The sequence below is a fragment of the Equus caballus genome, chromosome 28, assembly GCF_041296265.1.
Source record: "Equus caballus isolate H_3958 breed thoroughbred chromosome 28, TB-T2T, whole genome shotgun sequence".
Lineage (NCBI taxonomy): Eukaryota > Metazoa > Chordata > Mammalia > Perissodactyla > Equidae > Equus > Equus caballus.
The window spans coordinates 31375528-31396845 of NC_091711.1; the positions used below are offsets into that span (position 1 = coordinate 31375528).

A 21318-nucleotide genomic window follows, 5' to 3' on the forward strand; every position below is an offset into this window, starting at 1 on the left:
CAGTAAAAAGGGGAGAGTTGTTGGAAAAGTGATCTATGTACACAATTCCAGTTAAGTTATAAAAGCAATATGTAACTTAGTAAAGGCTTGTGCTGCACTATTATGACAACAAACACTAAATCAGAATCAATTATCTGCCACATTTGGAACACAACAGTATTACTCACTGAAAAATCTTGTGTAAAAAAATCAGAAAATGCCAGCAGGTGGGTTCCAGGAACATTCATTAATAATGAGATCCAAATTTGGGGATCAATTAATAGATCATAAATCTAGAGAGAACTTCAGATCTCATTTTATGTATGAGGGAATGAGGCTTTGAGAGGTGACATATCCTGAACATGGTAACACAGGATTGCATGACAAAGCTAAGAAACTAGCTAAGAAACTACACCATGGCACATGTCAGAAGTACAGAGTAAATATCTGAGTGTACTCCTGGCATCCAAATTGTTCTCACAGAGAACAACTACTTTCTGGATCTGTAATCATTCTTATATCTTTCAGAGAGCAGGAATCCAGGAGTGACAAAAAAAGGTATAAAGACCAAAAAGCAAGGTACTGCTGGCTTCTCTGTGAACTGGTACTTGTGACATTGGAAAGATTCTGTTGGCTTCTGTTCAAAGGAGTTTATATTAATTAAGCAGTTTTAATTATCTAGGCTCTAAAGTAGATTTACAGGTACATGGTGAGGAAAGGCAAATCCAAAAGCAGTATATTCCAGAGTTATCTAGGACCCAGGAAGAGGAAGTTTTCATGGCAGCTTAGGAAGAAAGCCAAAAAAGATTTGTAGTTCATCCTGATACCCAGGAAGCCTAAATTTTTTTTTTTTAATTTGTGTTTGTAATTTGTAGGACTTTCTATGTCTTCCTATCTGAAATGAGTGATTACTATGTGGGTAGGTCAGCAAATTCAAGCTTTTATACTAGCAAAGAAGCTGAAAGGGCTTGAGAAACACTTGTCTACCCTCTTTCTTATTAGAGAGAATGAAATGGTTCTAAACAATAGTTCAGGAAGGAAGCAAGAAAAGAGATTACAAGAGGGCTGACAACCTAGTAAGTACTAAGATGCTGAGTGGGAGAATATTACACTTTGGAAAAAGATAAGAAATTCAGCCTAAGAGGAATTATAGGTATAAGACTCTGTCTATGGAGCAGCAACTCATATTTTTAAACAACAAAAATATAAAGGCAATTTAAAACGAAAGACATCCTACTACTGTGCTTCGGAGGTGGGATAACTTGTGGCACTACTAACTTCCTTTTGAGGGTATAGAAACGGTTACTTAGGAGATCACAGGAGGTTTTTATACTGTCGATATAAATACAGTGATTTTTCAGAAAGACAGGGTTATTTTTGAGAACCTTCTATCTTCTCTTTTGTTAATGCAATTTCCTAAATTCCAGAATGTAGGCTTCTAAAATTCAGCTTTGATAACAGGTAGTAATGTGTATGATGGGTGATAAACTACTCAAGATCATACTAACAGATGAAGGAGAACTCAATAGATGTATTATGCTGATATTGGTCTTTCTCTACATTAATAACTAAAACTAAAATACCTGAGAAAATTTGGGCATTTTAATGAAAATCTACAATCTTGTAGGGAAAGTGAAAGTGAAACACTTTCCAGTATTGATAAGGCAGTTTGTAATGAAGCTACCCTCTAGAATTAGCTGGGGTTAGGCTCCTTACAGGAAGTAGTCAAATTTGTTTTTTTTCTATCTATATCCCTCTGAACCCATTTGTGCTCAGTCATACTGAAGGAACTGACCTACCTTAGCAGAATGAACAACTGATTAGAAGACTAATGCAGAAAATAGGAAGGCATTTCCCTACAGAGACACAATGTCTTACAATGGAAGGATTTACTGATCAGTCAATCAATCAATCAATCAATGGAAATTCTTGAACATGGGATAAAGGAACTCCTAAGTAAGGCTAAAAGAAGGCAGTAGTTGTATTAACAGATGGAGCATACTTTCTGGCCACCTGACCAGATGGAGGATTTAGATGAGGCTTTTTAAAACATGTTACAAACAAGCACAAGGATAAGATACAGACATGATGGGAGATATTACTTACTTACATGTACTGGCACCTTAATTTTGCCCAAATCAGAGCATCTGATAAATTCCTAAGTTACCTTGCTAAAAATTTCATCCTTCAAAAGATAAGAGAAGCAATGAAGGGAACTGATTTAACTATTTCATACTTATATTTAAACAAAAAGGCAGAACTGAATGATGATGCAGAAGTGACAGGAACTCCAGCAGTGATCATGCCAAGGAAAGGCAACACTGGGCATTGTCCTTGTCAAATGTGTAGCCTACATCTGTAGTTGGACATTCTGACAGTCACTCATGATATCAGGAAACAGGAAAAATGGTGGATTTACAGACAGCTTAATAATGATAATCCAAAAATAATGATTACCTGATTCAAGTCAACCTTGAGAGAGACCTCTACTTGGTCTATTCTTGGCTTGGTCCTACAAAATGTTTTATGCCAATAACTTGAAGAAATGCGAGTATATCTATACATTTCCAGGTGACACAAAGCTGGGAAGGAAAGTTAATATGAAGGATAAAATAGTCCATTCAACAAATATTGACTGAGCATCTTTATGGGCAAGGTGTTAAAGTGAATATAAAGATGAATAAAGAACCATTTCTTCCTCTCATGGTTTCCTTTTCAAAAGGGGATAAACAAATACAGATAAATTATCACAGAACCAAAGTATGAGTGATAAGTTCCATAAAAAGTATAAAGTGGATGGACAGGTCAATGAAGGCAGATATTACTTCTATCTTTATGTGTTGGTGGGTTCAGAATCTGGGATGCTTTAGTGGAAGTGTTCATGGAGCATGTCAGATGAGTAGAATTTGGATATGTAGGAATCAAGAGAAGAGGAATCTAAATTCAGAGGTGGAAAAGCATAGAGAATTGGGAAGGGTTTGTGGTTTTGTCTGAGGAATGAAATGTAGGACAGGGAGCAGTAGAAAACAAAAGTTGGGTAATAAGATTCTGGGATACAGGTTGGCACAATAACCTAAAAACAATAAAATTAAATTTAACTTGGATGAACTTCTAGTTTTAGGATGGCAGTGTAAAGATGTTGCTCCCTCCTTTCTTCTTGAAAATTACCCCAAACAATAAGGCAAAAAGAAATAGAACACAAACTTCAATTTTAAGAGGCATATATGAACTACAATACATGGAAATTAAAAGCAGATAAAAGAATGATGATGACAGCACAGCAGAGGACGGCCAAGTCCATGTGCCTGAAGAGGCAGACACCACAAAGCAGCAGCACTTGCAGAACCCTGGAAATGTTCAGGAGTCAGAAACTCCTGGACCAAAGGCAGAAGGGAGGCAAAGGACGGAAATGAGGAAAACTGCGCTAAAAATGGGAAAAGCATAAGGCAGAAGAAATTAAACTCCTGCTCATACTAAGTGATACCAAGCAAAAAGGATGGGCTGAAGCTAAGTGCCAAATTCTGCTAGGGAATTAGATAGTTTTTAAAAAAAACAAAACAAACAATTCCTTATTCTTTCTGAAATGTTTTAAATACAAGTTATTTTAATGTTATAATACAGTATAAAATATTTTTAAACAGTTCTTCATCAGAAGAGCTTTTTTAAAATACATATGTTCGAGCTCCAAGTCCCAACTCCAGAGACTCCAGTAGAGTGGGGACTAGGAACTTCTATTTGACAAAGCTTCTTAGTCTGAAAACCACTGAGCTAGTGTAAAAAAGAAACCTATCATCAAAACATATAAAAAGATAAAAGACCATAGAGAAAAAGATAGGCATTTTCATTCATAGGTAAATACTACGTGCCAGGTATTGTCTAGGAACTGGGAATAGTGCAGGACAAAAAAATTCCCTACTCTCATGGAGTTTATATTCTAGTAGCAGGAGAGACATAAACCACATACAATATGTAGTATTTTACATATTACTGGATGGTTACATGAAGAAAAACACAGCAGGGAAGGGGTAAAAGGAATGGGGACAGAGAGAAGGTAATATCTGAGTAAAGATTTGAAGGAAGTGAGTGAGTAAACCATGAAGATATCTGGGAAATAGTGTTTCAGGCAGAGAGAATAGCTGATGCAAAGGCCCTGAAACAAGAGACTGTCCATATACTTATTCAAGGAACATCAAGGAGGCCAGTAGAGCTGGAGCAGAGTGAGTAAAGATACGAGATCAGAAACGTAACAGGGGAACGAAACTGTACAGGATCTCATAGGCCTGTGAAGGACTTCGGTTTTAGTCCTAGTGAAATAGTAAGCCACATGATTAGAAAAATGAATATTTAAAAGAGTCATTTAAATATATATACACATACATATGCTATACCTGATTCTGAAAAGCAATGGAATTTTTCTAAGTAATTAATAACAAAAATATTGTCAAGTGGTATCTGACCTTACCTGGCTAAACAAATCTAGACAATACCTAATATAGTTCCTTAAAGTAAGTGTTTAATAAATACTTGTGGAATAAATGAACAGTGGATTTATACTGAAAAGGGAAATGAGTTTTTGAAGTTTGTGTAAAATCAGAGGCAAGAATATAGCACTTATCCGAAGATGCAGTTTTTCCTGAAAGATTTCAGGGCATTCTTACAGAGATCACCAAGTAGATGTTCCCATTTCCTATATTCTATGTGAGGCAAGAAGAGACTGACATAAAAAGCCCTCTAGAGTCACTCTGAAACTTCTCTGCTTCTGATTGAAAGAGTCACACATATACTTTTTAACAGACCAAATTTTTTTTTTTTTTTTTTTTAAAGATTTTATTTTTTCCTTTTTCTCCCCAAAGCCCCCCGGTACCTAGTTGTGTATTCTTCGTTGTGGGTTCTTCTAGTTGTGGTATGTGGGACGCTGCCTCAGCGTGGTCTGATGAGCAGTGCCATGTCCGCGCCCAGGATTCGAACTAACGAAACACTGGGCCGCCTGCAGCGGAGCGCGCGAACTTAACCACTCGGCCACGGGGCCAGCCCCCAGACCAAATTTTAAACTTAGCTTAAGCTTTCCTAGGTTCTAGCTTTAAAAACTTATGATTCCTAACCAAACTAGCTGTACTTTATTCTTATTAATTAAGGAACTTTATATAATTTCATCCCAAAGTCTAGTTCATTTTTATTTATTATTTTTTTTAAAGATGGGCACCTGAGCTAACATCTGTTGCCAATATTTTTCTTTTTCTTCTTTTTCTTCTCCCCAAAGTCCCCCCAGTACATAGTTGTATATTCCAGGTGCAGGTCCTTCTAGTTGTGCTATGTGAGACACCGCCTCAGCATGGCCTGATGAACAGTGCTAGGTCTGCACCCAGGATCCGAACCGGTGAAACCCTGGGCCACCAAAGCAGAGTGCGGGAACTTAACCACTTGGCCACGGGGCTGGCCCCTGGTTTATTTTTTTCTAAAGCCTAGAGCCCAGGATTTTGACCGTCAATGAAGAATTCTGAAAGTGACAAATCCTCTTCTGACAGCTAGGAAAAGTGAACATACTTTCTTCTACCCACTGTCACCACTCTAGCTTCTGTATGAGCCAGTCTACTCTTTCTGGTTGTCAGATAGTATTTGTTTTTAAATTATTTTGGTGATAAATAATGCCATGGACAGCAAAACAAAACTGTTCTTCTTTAATATTAGTACTTCTTTTGCCTGATAATAGAATTTTACAAAAGCATTAATTTTTGATTAACAGAAAAATGATGGACAGCTAGCTCCTTCAGTCACTGTAATCGGACTCTAAAGGAATGAAAAGAAATTAACTTCTGCTGTTAGAGACAACTGCAAATATTTTTGGTTTCATACTATATAACGATTTCTTAGAAAACATAAGAATTCTAAAGCCATATAATATTAAAAGCATTACCTTACATAGCCAAGAGACTTATGCTTTTGTCTAAGAACCAAACCGCTGACAGATGAAATTCAGAATGAAAATACACAAAAAACCCATTATTTGTACTAGCATATGGGAATTAAGCTAAAGCCACATGATTTACCAAAAGAATAGTTCACTTTCATTCCCCCATCTGTCACAGCCAAGATTTGCAATGATAACTTTATATACAGCAGAAAAATTTATATAAATCTATATTAAACTATGTTAATTTGAAGTGTGAGATCAATTTTAATTAGAAAGATTTGACTTCTGCTTACTTTTCATCAGGGCATTAATTAAGCATAGGAAAGAAGTAAAAGAACAGAAAAACTTGGTCACTCAGTTTAGCAGTTTTCTCAGATTGAAAAAATAACAATGAAACCTCTAGGGTTAAGAATTTCAAATGAGGCTGCTAGATAGAGAAGACAGACCAAATTAGCTTACCACTTGAACCATTTTGAGATATCTGGCATATCTTGGATCCTTGGCTACAGTTAAGATATTTTCTGCTGTTACTTCACTTTCCTGTGGTCCAGAGTCTTGTAAACTGTTCTGCTGTAGAGAGTATTGGGCGTAAATCTTTAGAAAATTCACAAAAGGAGTCCATTATGTTACTTAAAAGGGATGTTTCCTTTTATAATTCTAAAGCAATCAATATCAGAACAAATATTTCTAAAGTTAAACACCAATAATTTAATTATGGGATATATCTTTCTAAATATTTACAAATACTTTAAGATTTCAGAGGAAGTTACACTTAATATCAACATTATATTATTCCTTAAAAAACACAAAGATATTCACGGCATTAAAAAACATTAGAATTCTACTTTACTCTGTGTCCCCAGAGTGCTGATATATTACATGAATTATAGAAGGGCATATTATTTTAATAAAACTTTTAATAAAGCTAATAAAACTACTTGATTTGTCAGTTAACTCCAGCAGACAACTGATTTTCTAGGTATCTACCATCTACACAATTGAATTTCTCATTTATTAAATAATCTTACTCTAAGTAGATAGGGTTATTCTAATATCTCAGAAAGCAATGCCTGGAGAGTTTGTGGAAGAGAAGCCCATTTCCCAGACAAAATTATCTGGTTTGGTATATTTCGGCTACTGCTGGAACTATTAATGGTAACATTCTCCACAGAGTGGTTAAGATTAAATGCTGAATACTACTTACAACGAAGAATACCGGGGAGTGGTCTTCTTAGATAAAAATGCTTTCATCGCACAGGCAGTTCTCACTTTGCCTGGTACTGTGTTAACTGAAACTTGTCCATATTGGAGCCCTATCTTCACTTAAGTGCAAAGCTAGGACTGCCTGTATTCTTGATTTTTCTATCAACCTGAACATTTAGACTAAGTTTACTTTTATCAGTTCTCACTCATTATCTGTATATTAGCATTAAGAGGAAGTTCCTTAACAGAATGAAAAATCAATTTATGTCTACATATCTATGCTGAAATATAGATAAATCAAGAAATATTTAAAAATATTTATCGTTTTTAGACTATAAATGTGAATTATATATTAAGGTTTTTCCTTAGATAATTCAAATACAAATTAAACCTGTTGAAAACTCTGAAGCAAATAAAACATCCCCAAATCCTTTACGTTTCTCCCGTTATGTGACACTATTAAGTGTATAGAAGTGAGTAGATACATATGTTCATCTGTAAAATACATAAATACAAAAAGTTCAAAACATTTAATTAAATTAAAAAAATCAAACAAAACTGAAGTATGTTTTTAAAAAAATTATGGACAATAAACTCATACAATAGCACAATGGAGCAAATGATAATTACATACAGGGCCAATGGATTTCAAAACTCAGCCATTAACTTTTGTCTAATAACCAAGACCTCAACAAGGTTTAATTATGTCAGGTCTTACACCTTTGCTATTTGAATGACCCATTAAATCCTCTATCATATCTCTCAACTGTCCTTCATTTTATGCTCAAATTAATCTCAAACTGTACAATTGGATGTTCTATCGTGAGTAATGATAAGATCTGAATCATGAAATTAAAGTTGCAGAAAAATCAGTATGCAAAGGTCTTTGACTCATATATAGATTAGAGATTGCAATGAATGCATGATTTTTTTTAAAAGTGCATGATTATCCTTTATCTGATAAGTGAGTTGACTTTAATGCCCATGGAAATGCCTTAGGAAATACCTAAATTCGTTTCAAAATATTTTACATAAAATATACTAATCAATAACAACGGAGAAGAAACAAATTGATTTGAATATAAAGAACATGCTGAGCAGTTATTTCATTAAGCTAATCAACACATAACTTTACCACAATTTTTTAAACTCAGGAATCCAAAAGAACTTCATAAATCCTCCAAATGAATTACTATATAATTTTTAAATAAAATTGCCAGAGATACACCAGGTTATTCTGAATTTTAGAAAATTCAGCTCTGATAAATCGTAATCAATTTTTTGAGACCTTAAATAGGCAATACAAACACAACTGCAAAAGTTTTTAAATATATATTATACATGGCATTCATAATAACACCTGGAAAAATTAACATTCAAAGTTAGACAGATACTTAAAAAATTTATAGAAATGTATGATAGCTAGTATCCACCCAAGAATAACTGAGAGGAAGAGTAGAAACAGTTTCTTAATATATTTTACACATGCTTCGTTCTATGAAAAGGGTGGTCCATATTTAATTGAAAGAACCTTCTAAAGTTAAACTCCTCTACAACATCTGGATTTCCTCTTGTATATTACAAATATTTCAGTGGCCATGATAATGGAATTTGCTATCTTAATTAAATGGATATTAAATTTTCTAATATCTAATCGTTAAATAAATGGTCATCTAATTCATTCCCCAAATACATATTATATCTAAATATATGGCTCCTCCCAGAGGGCCTCGCACCACATGTGCTCAATATGTTTAATGAATTCAGCACAGGTACTGGAGACAGTATAGTGTAGCAGGTAAGAGTTAGGACTCTTGGCACCAGATTGCCTGGGTTAAAATTCCAGCTCTTACACTTGTTGTTTGACCTTCGGCAAGTTAACTTCTGTATACCTCATCTGACACATTTGTAAAGTAGAATTGATAATATAGTATTTACTTCTATATTAGTGAGGATTACAGGGCACCATAGGGCTGTAGTGAGGATTAAATGAGTTAATTTATGAAAAGCACTTAGAAGCATGCCTGGCACACAGTAAGCACTCTCACATGTTAGTCATTATTATCACGGTCACCACTATCATGATCTGAAAAGTATCTCCAGGTACAAATGCAAAATTCCCTATAGATAGGACATCTACATGTTCAGTATTACTTGGTAGATCAACATTTTAGTCATCATTTTATTTTGAATTTTAATACCTCGTTGAGATACACGAGAGACTGTCCTTAAACAATGAAGAATTTTTATTTTTTGACATAAAAAGTAATATAAAATTTAAATTTATACAGAGCATAAATGAACATCAGAACATAAGAACCAGATGCAAAGTGTGGCCCTTCCTTGATGCTGATTTGAACAAATCAACTCTAAAAACACACTTTTTAGACAATTGGTATTTCAAATCAGTAGCTCTCAAATTTCAAGTCTACAAATGACTTAGGGATCTTGTTAAAACATAGATGCTGATTCAGGAGGTCTGGGGTGGCGCCTGAGATTCTGCATTTCTAACAAGCCCCCAGGTGATGCCTATGCTGCTGGTCCACAGAGCACACTTTGAGTAAGAAGGGGTTAGATGATACCAGGGAATTACTGTCAGTTATATTGTGTATGCTAAAGGCATTGTGGTTATATAAGAAAATGTCAGAACTTTTCAAAAATGCTCACGAATTATACAGGAGTGAACTAACATGATGCCTGGATTCACTTGAGCAAGTGACAAAAAAGATATATGAAGCAACTGCAACAAAATCTTAACTGGAGAATCCAGGTAATGGGCATCTGGGTATTTATTGTACTATTCTATTTTTGTGTATGTCTGAAAGTTTTTATAATAAAACATTTAAAAAGTACATTTCTTACAAGAACTTGGAACAATTTCCGTAATGAATCTGAAGAAATTAATCATATTCAAGGTTTTTTCTAGTCCTGTATAGATCAATTTTTTTTATAAGTAAAGAAGATATTAAAGGAACAAATAACAAATCACAAAATAAAATGAAACAGCCAACTTTTTTTCGAACTTCATTTTCTATCTTAAGGTTTTAAAATGTTATTATTTAAAGTTTTACATTTTTATTTAACTTCTTCCTTCAAACCTGCTGCTTAGGTCTATGTGGTTCAACCAAGAAGATGTGCTCATGTTTCTTGGAATTTATACCTACCTGTGATTGCTCTGAAGTGGTTTCAGAATGTGATTCCCTTGTGACATTTAGAGGAGATACTTCAAACGTGACATCATCTAGGCCTGGGATAGACGACAACTGAGAAAACAAACTTAATGTTGGTATATGAGAATAATATTAGGTGCTTACACTTTAAGTTTCTACATGTGTGTGTCTTAAATGGCTGTCTTAAGTTTTAAACCTATAGAAATAGGTTTATAAAATCTCACCTTTGGTGTTTGAAATTCTCCATGCCATAAACTATTTAAAAGTGAAAGGAATTCACAAACAAAATATTTTTGAAGAATTTCTCACACATCTAATTTAGCTTATACCCATTCTTTTCCCGGGACTTATTTTTAAAATATAAGAAACTCTGGTGTAAGGAACGAGAGCACAGGCTTTGGAGTCAGACTGCTGAGGTTTAAGTCACAAGCTATGTGACCTGTTGTAAATCTCCTGAGACCTCAATTTTCTCACCTGCAAAGCATGGATAAGAAAACTTACAAAGTTCTTGTAAAAAGATTTTTATTAAACATACTTTGTAAAAAAAAAAAGTGCTTTGCAGCATATTTTAACTTTGAATTATCTGGGTAATGACAAACTCTTGACATGTTTTAATGTCTGATACAGCTCCTTCTTTTTTCTTTCTTTAAACATTTATCACTGAATATTACTAAAATGTGTTATTTTTCATACACAAAAGATGGGCATGTTGTCAGTGGTTAAGCATCTCAGGTTGGATTTGCAAGATCCATGCAAACCCTCTTTTCTAATTTCTTCCTGATATCAACAATATACATTTGTCAGACGTTTGGCTAACTTTGGGGATTAACTCTACGGTCATGGAAATAATTAAGGTTAACTTGTCCATATGGTAAGTTAACTTGTGACCTTGGTCTCTAGCAAGAATTCTCCAAACATTAAAATAAGACACATACTTACAATAAAGAATAATGAAAAAACTAACGGTAATAAGATCTGAAGCAGCGATATTCATTGAGAACTGTTGACTGACGACAGTACTTAGCACAGTGGCTATGGTCCAAATAGTTTCAAGTGAGTATGGCTGCTAGGAAAATATCTTGAATATGTTCAAGCCCAGGTATCCTACATTTTCCAAGCTAGAGAAATGTTCTGAGTGAAATATAATGACTGAAGTCCACAAGAAGACAAAGTACAAACTAGACACTCTGATCCTATGCTAAAGATATTAGTCATTTTACTGCCTCATAAATATTCAATAAATATTTCTTCAGATCAATTTTTTTTGATAAAAAAACATAGTCACAAAAATATACTGTCTCCATTATTTTATAAACAGGAAAAACATATAAAAGCTGCAAACTTTCAAATCAAAACACCCTTCTATTTTTCCTAGTTATTAACTGTAATTTCTGACACCATATTAGTACTCTTCATTAGTATTTAAAATATTCCCAAATGCAAAATAGTTGATATTTTCCCCAAATTTTGTTCTGGAGATATCTGAAGTTTTATATAATTTTTACTGTGTTAGTAAATGATTACTATCAGGATAACTGTGAATTTTACATCAAATGAAGTAAACTATATAATGGTTCAATTTGTTAATATGTTACTTATATTATGCTTTTCACAAGCATAATGAAAGAAATCTCAATCCACATGTACATTTAAACAGACTCAGTTAATGATTCATAATGAATATCACTTCCTTTGCAATTATAATGAATTAAAAAACCAAACAAAAACCACTGTACTGCCTCATGGATACAGGAGCTAAATTGGATTCATTCTCAAATGCAATTAAAGTTAAATATGACTGAGGAAGTTGGTATGTGTAGAGCAAAGTTTACACTATAAATTATTCAGAAATACAAACCTTTGCATCTAAAATATTGAGAGTTGTTTCAATTTGTTGGATTCGAAGAGAAAGGTCTGCTAGTTTCTGGAAAAGAAAGATTAGAAACAAAAGAACAAAGTCTGAATAAAATGAACTGTTAAGGATGACAAAGGGCAGCCTAGAAAATAATAAAAACCATGGTTTAAGTATTTATGATTTTCTAATATGCTACTCTCTTATTGACAGGAGTAGGAATGGGAATCAAGTAGTCTACAATGTTCATTGGCATCCTTCATGGTTATTTTATAAAACTAGATTCACAGATAAGAAAAAAATTACGTTTTCAGCCTTGTCAAATTCATTATCAGAGCCATAATCAATCACTGGGGCCAGGATGTCCACTCCTCCCAGGACAGAGATTTGTTCACTGCTATACCCTCAGTGCCCAGAACAGTACCTGACACTTAACAGGAGTCTAATAATTATTTGTTGATGACTGAGGGAATTCTTCATAGAAAACAGAATAAAAATTAGTTCAAGACAGGGGCCGGCCCCGTGGCCCAATGGTTAAGTTTGCGCGCTCTGCTTCGGCAGCCCAGGGTTTCGCTGGTTCATATCCTGGGCGCAGATATGGCACCACTCATCAGGCCATGCTGAGGAGGCATCCCATATCACACCCAGAGGGACCCGCAACTAAAATATACAACTATGTACCGGGGGGATTTGGGGAGAAAAAGCAAAAAAAAAGAAGATTGGCAACAGTTGTTAGCTCAGGTGCCAATCTTAAAAAAAAAATTAGTTCAAAACAGCCTGAGGCAGGATCTGCCTTTCTAAGTTAAACACCTAAGTATACATAAGTATTCCCAAATTCAAACTTTTCAAGTTTGAAAAGTAAAAGGCGACGAAATTAGAAAATGAGCAGTTAATGCTGGAAAGAATTAAAACAAAGAGAAAGAGTACTAGGAAAGCAAAAGGAATCAATCTACCATCAAAATCCAAGATAAACCAGAACCAAGAACTTACCATGCTCTAGTTATTCTGTACAATTAAATTATCTATCTATCTATCCACACAAATAAAAGTAATATCATAAAATATGATCCATAAGAACATTTATTTAAAACTCCTGAACCCTAAACATTATTATATTCAGTGAGACAGCGTCCAAGAGCATTTGGCCAGTTTACTAGTTGGCAGATGTGTAGCACTCTGACCCATTTCTGGGACGTTATCAAGATCCTGACTAAATCGTAAGCAGAATTTTAACACCCCAAGAAATGATCATTTTGCCCACATTGAGAGGGGAGAAAAAAATCTGAAAGCAACCACAGAGTAGTTACCGCTTCTTCACAAGACAGTTATTTCTAAGATGAGCATCTTGATATCTACAGACATAATCTGGAAATAAAACATTAGAATCTACTTTTAATGGCATTCAAAGCTAAGTTTAACCTTGATTCCTGGATTTGTTCACATTAGGCTTTTACGTAAACAAATACAGCTCTATGAAACACCACATGGATGAATTCCCCTCCAAATTAAAACTGTTTTCCTGAAAATCATGAAAATTAAACTTTGGCAAATTTAGACTCTGGGTGACAATGATGTGTCAATGTCAATGTAGACTGTAACAAATGCACCATGTTGGTAGCAGACGCTGACAGTGCAGAAGGTGGTGTATACAGGGTGGCAGGGGGAAGTATACAGGAACTCTGTGCTTTCTGCTCAATTTCGCTGTGAATCTGCAACTGCTCTAAAAAATAAAGTTTATTATACAAAAAAGAAAGATGGAAAATCCCCAACTATTGCATAGATAGAATTTTTATTATTCAAAGCTAACAAACGATCAACCCACTTCTCACTAAGACTAAAGTGCCACTGTGCTAAATACTGGGAATCAAATTTTTCTGATTAAATTTCCTAAAATAGATGTTGTTTATCTGGAGTTATTAAAAATTGGCATTTAATTTTTTCAGAGTTAGATCATAAAACTAAATTGTCCTTAAATGGGAACTCAGTGATTCACACGGAATAGGCTAAGAATTGAAATACAAGTCTTAGTAAATAAGGGAATAAGGATGAAAATGTTTATCTGGAAAAGTACTTGTTGATAAGGAAGATTAAAGAGGCCTGGAGAAAAAAAGCTATATTTTCTAGAACAGAATTATCCATTTTTTTGGATGCAGATTTGTCTGGTATATCAATCTTTTGCTTTAACACTCATTTTACCTACTCTCATCTACTATCATCAAATCTTCACCAAAATAAAATGTTTTCTTTTAATAAAACAAGATTATATGAATGATTTAGTCATATAAAACATGAGACTGATCTAAACAGCAATTATTTTTATTTATAATAATTTATCTGAATATCTTTGCTATCTAAGCTAATTACAACCAGAATTGTGAAGAATAAAGAAATCTGAAACAATCGTAATTTACTAAACAAAGACCTGTGATTTCTATTGGTGAGAGCCATAGGTTCTAATACTACTGTGCATTTTTGTTGATTAAATTTAAAGTTAAAGAAAATGTGAAATTTAAGTTAGAGGTAAGTAAAAATACAATTCTTTTCCCATCCAAGTTCATGTACTCCAAGTTTAGAACCACTATGTAAATGATTTTCTCAAAATCAGATCAACAAAAGGCTTTTCCTCTTGGCTAGGGAAGATCTTTGTTGTGGATAAATGGTGCTATTATCCATAAAAGTATTATCCATCTTCTCTAGAGCTGGTTTTTGAGGGTTTAAAATATTAAACATCTTATCTGGATGATATAATTTAATAAAGAACATATTACTATATCATAATTTTGAGTTTTTAAATGTACATAATTGGTTTCTTTTGTAATCCGACGCATATTATTTTATACATTGCAAAACATTAATTTCCTTTCACTAGACTGCCAAAGGGTCCATGGCATAATTAAGAACCTCTGCTTTTCAAAGATGATTCAGAATAAAAAATGCTTTTGAGTCTGTTCCCATGGAATTACTGCCACAACATACACAAATATATACTTTTTAAAAGTCATTGTCACTTGACAAAGTGCACCTGGCTTCATTTACGGGCTGCTGAGGTTCATTTCTAAGATGTTCATGCCTTCTGCATTTTCCTTCTACAACCCCCAGACCACTATAAATCAGGTCTCTCAACTTGGGCTCTGTTGTCATTTTGGCCTGGATAATTCTTTGTTGTGAGGGACTGCGCTGTGCACTATAGGATGTTTAGCAGAATCTCTGACCTCTACCCACCAAATGCCCCTAGTACTCTCCAGTTGTGCCAACTAAAAACATCTCTAGACATTGTCAAATGTCCCCTGGTTGAGAACCACTGCTCTAAAGTGTAGATGACTACGGATAGTAACTGTCCCCACATCTGAAAGTTTTAGCAAAGAGGAAATGGAAAGGTAACAGTCTTTCTCCTCCTTTTAACCATCCTCTTATCTTTATAAGGATTTAAAGAACCTGAAATACCTTGGTTGGAGACAAAGGGGGAATTTTACAAGGTACCTGAAGTTTGTCAGATAAGTTGAAAATCTCTTGATTTATCACCCACCTATTTCTAAGGCAGAGCATTTTATTAAAGTGAAAAAGAAAATGAAGAAATATAGAGTTAACAGTTGAACATGGAGACAAAAATAAAATACTGTGGTTTGTCAGGCTTGTAAAATATCCAGTTTGCATATCCAGTTCTCTAAAAGAGAAACGGTATTTTAAAATAATGGATCTCTTGGTATATTACACTGGGTTGGATATGTCCTAGAAGTCAGAAAGGGAAGCAGTTGATGGTTTTATTAAACTTCATCCGACGCTTAAGCCCAGCAGTTGTAAAAGTTGTAAAAGCAGTTGTAAAAGTTGTAGCAGTAAATAGGGTTTTAAGCAAAACATTATTTGGTTGAAGGTTAAGTCTGACTGTGGGCTTAAAAATTGGAGGTAGAAGATAAGCACTGTAAAATTTCTAGGTCATATGAGAATTCTCAGCACTTTTGCCTGTACTTAAAGATTTTAGAAAAAATAAACACTTTAGAATATTTTAAAAAAGATTAAAACTCCAGTATTCTAGGCATGTTACAAGTCTAAATCAAAATAACACACCTGACTGCCCTGTTTATAGAGTACCTTTGACTTTAAAATTCACTGTAGGGTTAAATTTCTGCTCAGTTTTATCTGCAATATGCATAGAACTTGTGTTGCTCCCCACACCCTCCATTTTAAATTTGCGGTCCCAATGGACTCCATAAGATTTTGTAACAAAGGCCAGAATAGAAATGCTTACTGGGGATTTCAAAAGGAAGACGAGATGACCTTGAGTAACTTCCTAACTTGGGTTTGACTCAACTACTTTCCTTTCTCTGTCTTCCTACTTTTCTCCTACCCTGGTTCCAGTCTTTACAAGAGTTACAAAGTAGCCTGGTATCCAGAAAGTTTTTAAGAAGTTAAGTCCTCCACTTTTCTCTTTATTAGAAAACACTAAAACCAGTATTAGTGATGAAGAAACAGCCCTAGCAATTTGTCTCAAATTTAGCTCCGGTTTGAGTTTAGCTGTGACTGAAGTTGTTACAGTTTAGGTTTGGTTCAAACCAGATTATGTGAAAAACAAAAAACAAATCAGGTTTTGTTTTTCCCCCAGTTAACTTCCACTTCAAAAAATAATAGCTGAGGTTCATTTTTTTGTTGAAGAAAACAGTTGTTTTGGTTTTTGCTTAAGGCTTTAACTAAACAAGGACTACAGGTCTAATAGGTGCCATTAACAAATTACATCCCATTTCGAAAAACCACACTGATCTTAACTCGTGAGAAAATGGCACCTTATGTTTGAATACATATATTATATCCTTGGAATGGATCATATCAAAAAAGACATCACTTTATTATTTTTTTTTTGAGGAACATTAGCCCTGAGCTAACTACTGCCAATCCTCCTCTTTTTGCTGAGGAAGACTGGCCCTGAGCTAACATCCGTGCCCATCTTCCTCTACTTTATACGTGGGACGCCTACTACAGCATGGCTTTTTGCCAGGTGGTGCCATGTCCACACCCAGGATCTGAACCAGCGAACCCCGGGCCGCCGAGAAGCAGAATGTGCGAACTTAACCGCTGTGCCACCAGGCCGGCCCCAAAAAAGACATCACTTTAAATGGACATGGCATAGCAAAGAAAAGAATACAAATCTAAAAAATAAATTATGAAATAGCTATAAAGACGACAGTGCAGTCTCTCACTTGAAAATGATATAAACATGCCTCCTATTTGGATCAGAAGGTGCAACATAACAGAATAGTGAGGCATGTTTTTTTTGTAGTTAATAGATCAGAGTTGGAATCCTAGCTCTGCTATTTTCTAGCTGTGTGATGTGGGCAAGTTAGAGCAGCTACTGCAGCTTTAAATACTAACTCAAATACATATTGAATGAATGAATAAGCAAATGATATAAATCTCTCTACATCTCTGTGCCTGCATTTCTAAAAGAGAGATAACTGGACCTCTCTCAGAGGGCTGGGCTGTGGTGACTAAATACACATATAACACTTAGTACAAAGCCTAGCACAGAATAGGCACACAATAAATATTAGTTCTTGTCATCACACCAAGCAAACAGATATCCAAACTGTTACAACATAAATTGTAAATAATGAGTTATATTCAACCTAGAGTTTTATCCGTTAAGGAGAAAAAGGCAATAAGTGACCTTTAACCTTCCTGAGTTTTGGTCAATAACCTTTTCTCTAAAGTTCAAAGAAGAATTGGGAATAGTGATTAAGTCAAAACAGTTGGGGAGAAGTTGACAGCGGAACAGAAAGGGGGAAAAGAAGGAATCATGAGACTTTCATAATTTATAAGTAATCAATAAACAAGAGACGATTATTGTTATATTTGATCTAGTCCCCAGTAAACAGCACTCACTCCTCAGGCAGTGAAGTTGTTAGGCACTACAAAGGTGAGGGGCTATCCTTGCCTCACAGCAGCCCCATCAAGTTGCTTTCAGAGGTATGTGCGCTGGTGGTGGTGGTTTTATTTTTTAACCTGGTGATGAGAGTGTGAGGATGGAGTATTTGCTCATCTCTGCTAACAATCCTGGAATAGTGTCTCTCCAGATACTTCTCCACCCTGCCCTGATATAAAAAGTGAAGGACTCAATCCTTGGCTTACTGCTTTCTAGTCAGTCAATTCTATAACCCATTTAGAGAGGGAGCAGTACAAGATAAAACCCACGGAAGCAACCACCTTAGTCTCTGGGCCTGTTAAGTACAATATATTGAATTGAGCTTCTTACTCTATCAATTATCATTTTGCTTTCATTGCCTTAGTGAGAAGGCAGAAGAGATTTTGATAACTAGACAAAAACAGCAGCTGGAATCTAACACAAGTGAGAATAGTTTTCCTGTCTCTATGAAATTTTAATAACACATCTAACAAAAACTCCAGTTGCTAAGGCTATACTTTATATCAAATAGAAGACAAAATGAACTAAATACTGTTTAATTGGCTCACCTGTGAATTATCTAATTTTACTCCTTTTTCTCCTTTCTTACACCCACTTTCAACCCATGTTTCCTATTTTCCTCCTCATTCTTTTTGGCTTTTGTTTTTGTTTTTTTTTTTTTTTAAAGACAGAGATCCCTGGATCTGGTGCCTAATCCTTAATTGGATACTTAATCTTCATTTCACAAGTCACTTGCAAAAGTATTTTTATTTTTATTTCCATAACGATATTTGATGCCAAAGCTATGTTTCTAGTCTACCTCCCCAATCATCTTTTGGATCAAGGGATGTAAAATAATTTTAATATAAACTGAAACAATGCATACTTAAAAATGTAAATCTCTGGGGTAAGAAAAACACAACCAATTTCAAAATAAAAAGTTTTCCACTGTGAAATTTTGGAATTCCTTTTGTTCTCTTTAATCACAATAAGCCTTACTGAAGTATTTCACAAAGGCTTCTAGAAAACTAATTCAGAGATGGGGTACAGAACTGATGGGAACAGAATCAAAGAGGATTTAACGCATGTTAACATCATAACTGGGTGATGACGTCACAGTATGTGAATACCGTAAAGGCTGTAATTCTTTTCTACTCAATCGCCACCTTCAAAAATGCAAGGCGATTTCTAGGCTACTCATTAAACCATTATCAGAGGACCTACCTCCTCACAAACTGTAGAAAAGCGGTTGAGGAACTGTACAGTGTGCACCACAAATTGGTTTAGAAATGCCACCGTTCTTTTCTGTTGAATAGCTGGTACCTGTATTATGTAAAAACAAATATGATTCGTACAGGAGGAACGTACACCGTGCAATCCCTTTGATATTAACAACAACGAGGCGTTCTGCTGTGTGATATGAGCTCTTTGAAGTACTGTGAATAGTCTTTAACTTGTTTCCCTAAACTGTGGGGGTGGGGTGTCCGAAGATGACAGAGGCTGCAGAAAAGGTGGAGAATGAGCTCTGGATTCACAAGTACGAACTTGCCGGTAAAAACAACACACATGAACTCACAAAACACTTGGGGGCCGAATAAAAGAGGTAGGGTTAGAGGTCGCAACCGGCCCATGTCGCCAGCGGGTCTCCCTTGAGCAGACTCGTGACGCGGGAAGTGAAGGCTGGGAGAGGCACTCTACCCCTTAAACAGCTGGGCAGGGATCCCTTTTCAAAGTGAACTCTGGAACTTTCCCTCCCGAGACCGGCAGAAAAGAGGCCCGGGGCCTGGGAAAGGATGGGGCATGGAGAGATGGGGGTCTCCCTGGGAACCGGGCGTGCCTTCCCCATCCTCCTCCCGGGTCGCCGGAAGTTCAACTCCGCCTTTTACAAACCTTGGTCAGGTCTATGCCTGACCCCATGAGAGGAAGCCCGTCCTCATCCATCGCTTCAGCTGGCGGGCGACCCAGGGATCACCCGCAAACCCCTCCCCGTTGGGGCCCTCCCAGTCCGGTAATAGTGTCCCAACGCATCTCCTAGTCCCCGCCTCCTAAGCCCTACCAGCCGGAAGGAAACGCCTCCGTTCGCCAATCACTCGGCGGTTCCCGGAGAGCCCGCCCCTTCGCACGGCATTCTGGGATTGGTAGTTCTAGGCCCGGATTGTGACGTCAGACGCGGGGGCGCAGGGTGGCAGACGTCTGTGGTAGTAGTAAAATCTTACAAAAGGGGCAAGAAAAAAGAAAGTGAAAAAAAAATTGAGTCCGTTTGAGGTTATCCCTCTTAATCCTGTCTGTTACATAAATAGCTAAGCCATCAAAAAAAAAAAGTTATTTTTTTCTATGATACCAAGTGCCAGATACTCTCCTAGGCCCTGTGGGGAATACAGAGATTGAGTCAGTTTGAGCCTCCTGCACTGGAGAGGTTTGTGCCCAGAATGGGGAGATAAGACTTGTTTCCGAAGGACTTTAAAACTTGAAATAAAATGTCAAATGCTACAGGTGAGGCAGAAACCGATTTTGGCTTTTTAAAGACACGGATCCCTGGATCTGGTACCTAATCCTTAATTGGGTACTTAATCCTGGCTTCACAAGTCATTTGGAGAAAGTATTTTTATATTTTCATAATGATATTTGATGCTAAAGCTATGTTTCTAGGCTACCTCCTCACTCATCTTTTGCATCAAGGAATGTAAAATAATTTTAATATAAACTGAAACAATGTGTACTAAAAATGTAAATCTTTGGGGTAAGAGAAACAGCCAATTTCAAAGTAAAAAATGACATCCACCTAAAGAAATCACCAAAAAGGGGCAACAGACACCTGAAAAGAACTTTGCAGCTCAGATTTGAAGATCTTGGTTCAGATTCTGACTGCAGTTTACCAGCTATGTGACCTAGGACAAACCAAAAGTTGAACCCCTTCTGCCATGGACCAAGCAAGATGCTCAGTACTGAAAAGATGAAGAACAGTCTCTGCCTTCAAGAAACTTATAGTTTAGGGCAGACATAGAAAGTCTAGAAGTACCGCATCTAGACAGACATGCAAACAATACTGAGAAAGCTGTGCCCACAGCTACACAGATGCAAATATAGTAGAGATAAAATATACCTAAATCCTCTGAGAAAACTAGAGAAAGTAGCTTTTTAGCAGGTACTTGAGTGGAGTTAGCCAGGCAGACAATTTCTGGTGGATCTTTGTACAAAGGCACAGAGGCATCAGGGGGAAATGGAGAGCTGTTTGGTTCTGTTGAAGAAAAAAATCCCAGAAATGGAGAATGGTAGGAAAAGTGGCAGGAGAAGTAGACGAAACAGCTCA

The 21318-nt window shown here is 35.8% G+C and overlaps 1 protein-coding gene across 3 annotated transcripts in view; it reads right to left on the bottom strand.

The window, feature by feature from the left end:
• Positions 1-20124, bottom strand: part of WASHC3 (WASH complex subunit 3) — a 43412-nt gene extending 23288 nt beyond the window's left edge. Inside the window, exons 1-5 of one of the 3 annotated variants that reach the window (XM_001497456.5) lie at positions 19899-20124; positions 19233-19331; positions 12122-12187; positions 10258-10356; positions 6350-6460 (exon numbers count right to left, since the gene is read on the bottom strand). In XM_001497456.5, the coding sequence (XP_001497506.1) occupies positions 6350-6460; positions 10258-10356; positions 12122-12187; positions 19233-19331; positions 19899-19949 (426 nt within the window). In that variant the 5' untranslated portion in view covers positions 19950-20124. Of the gene's footprint in view, positions 1-6349; positions 6485-10257; positions 10357-12121; positions 12188-19232; positions 19332-19898 lie in introns of all 3 variants that reach the window. The other 2 variants (XM_005606547.3, XM_023631061.2) reach the window with 2 other exon arrangements.
• Between the last annotated feature and the right edge of the window lie 1194 nt (positions 20125-21318).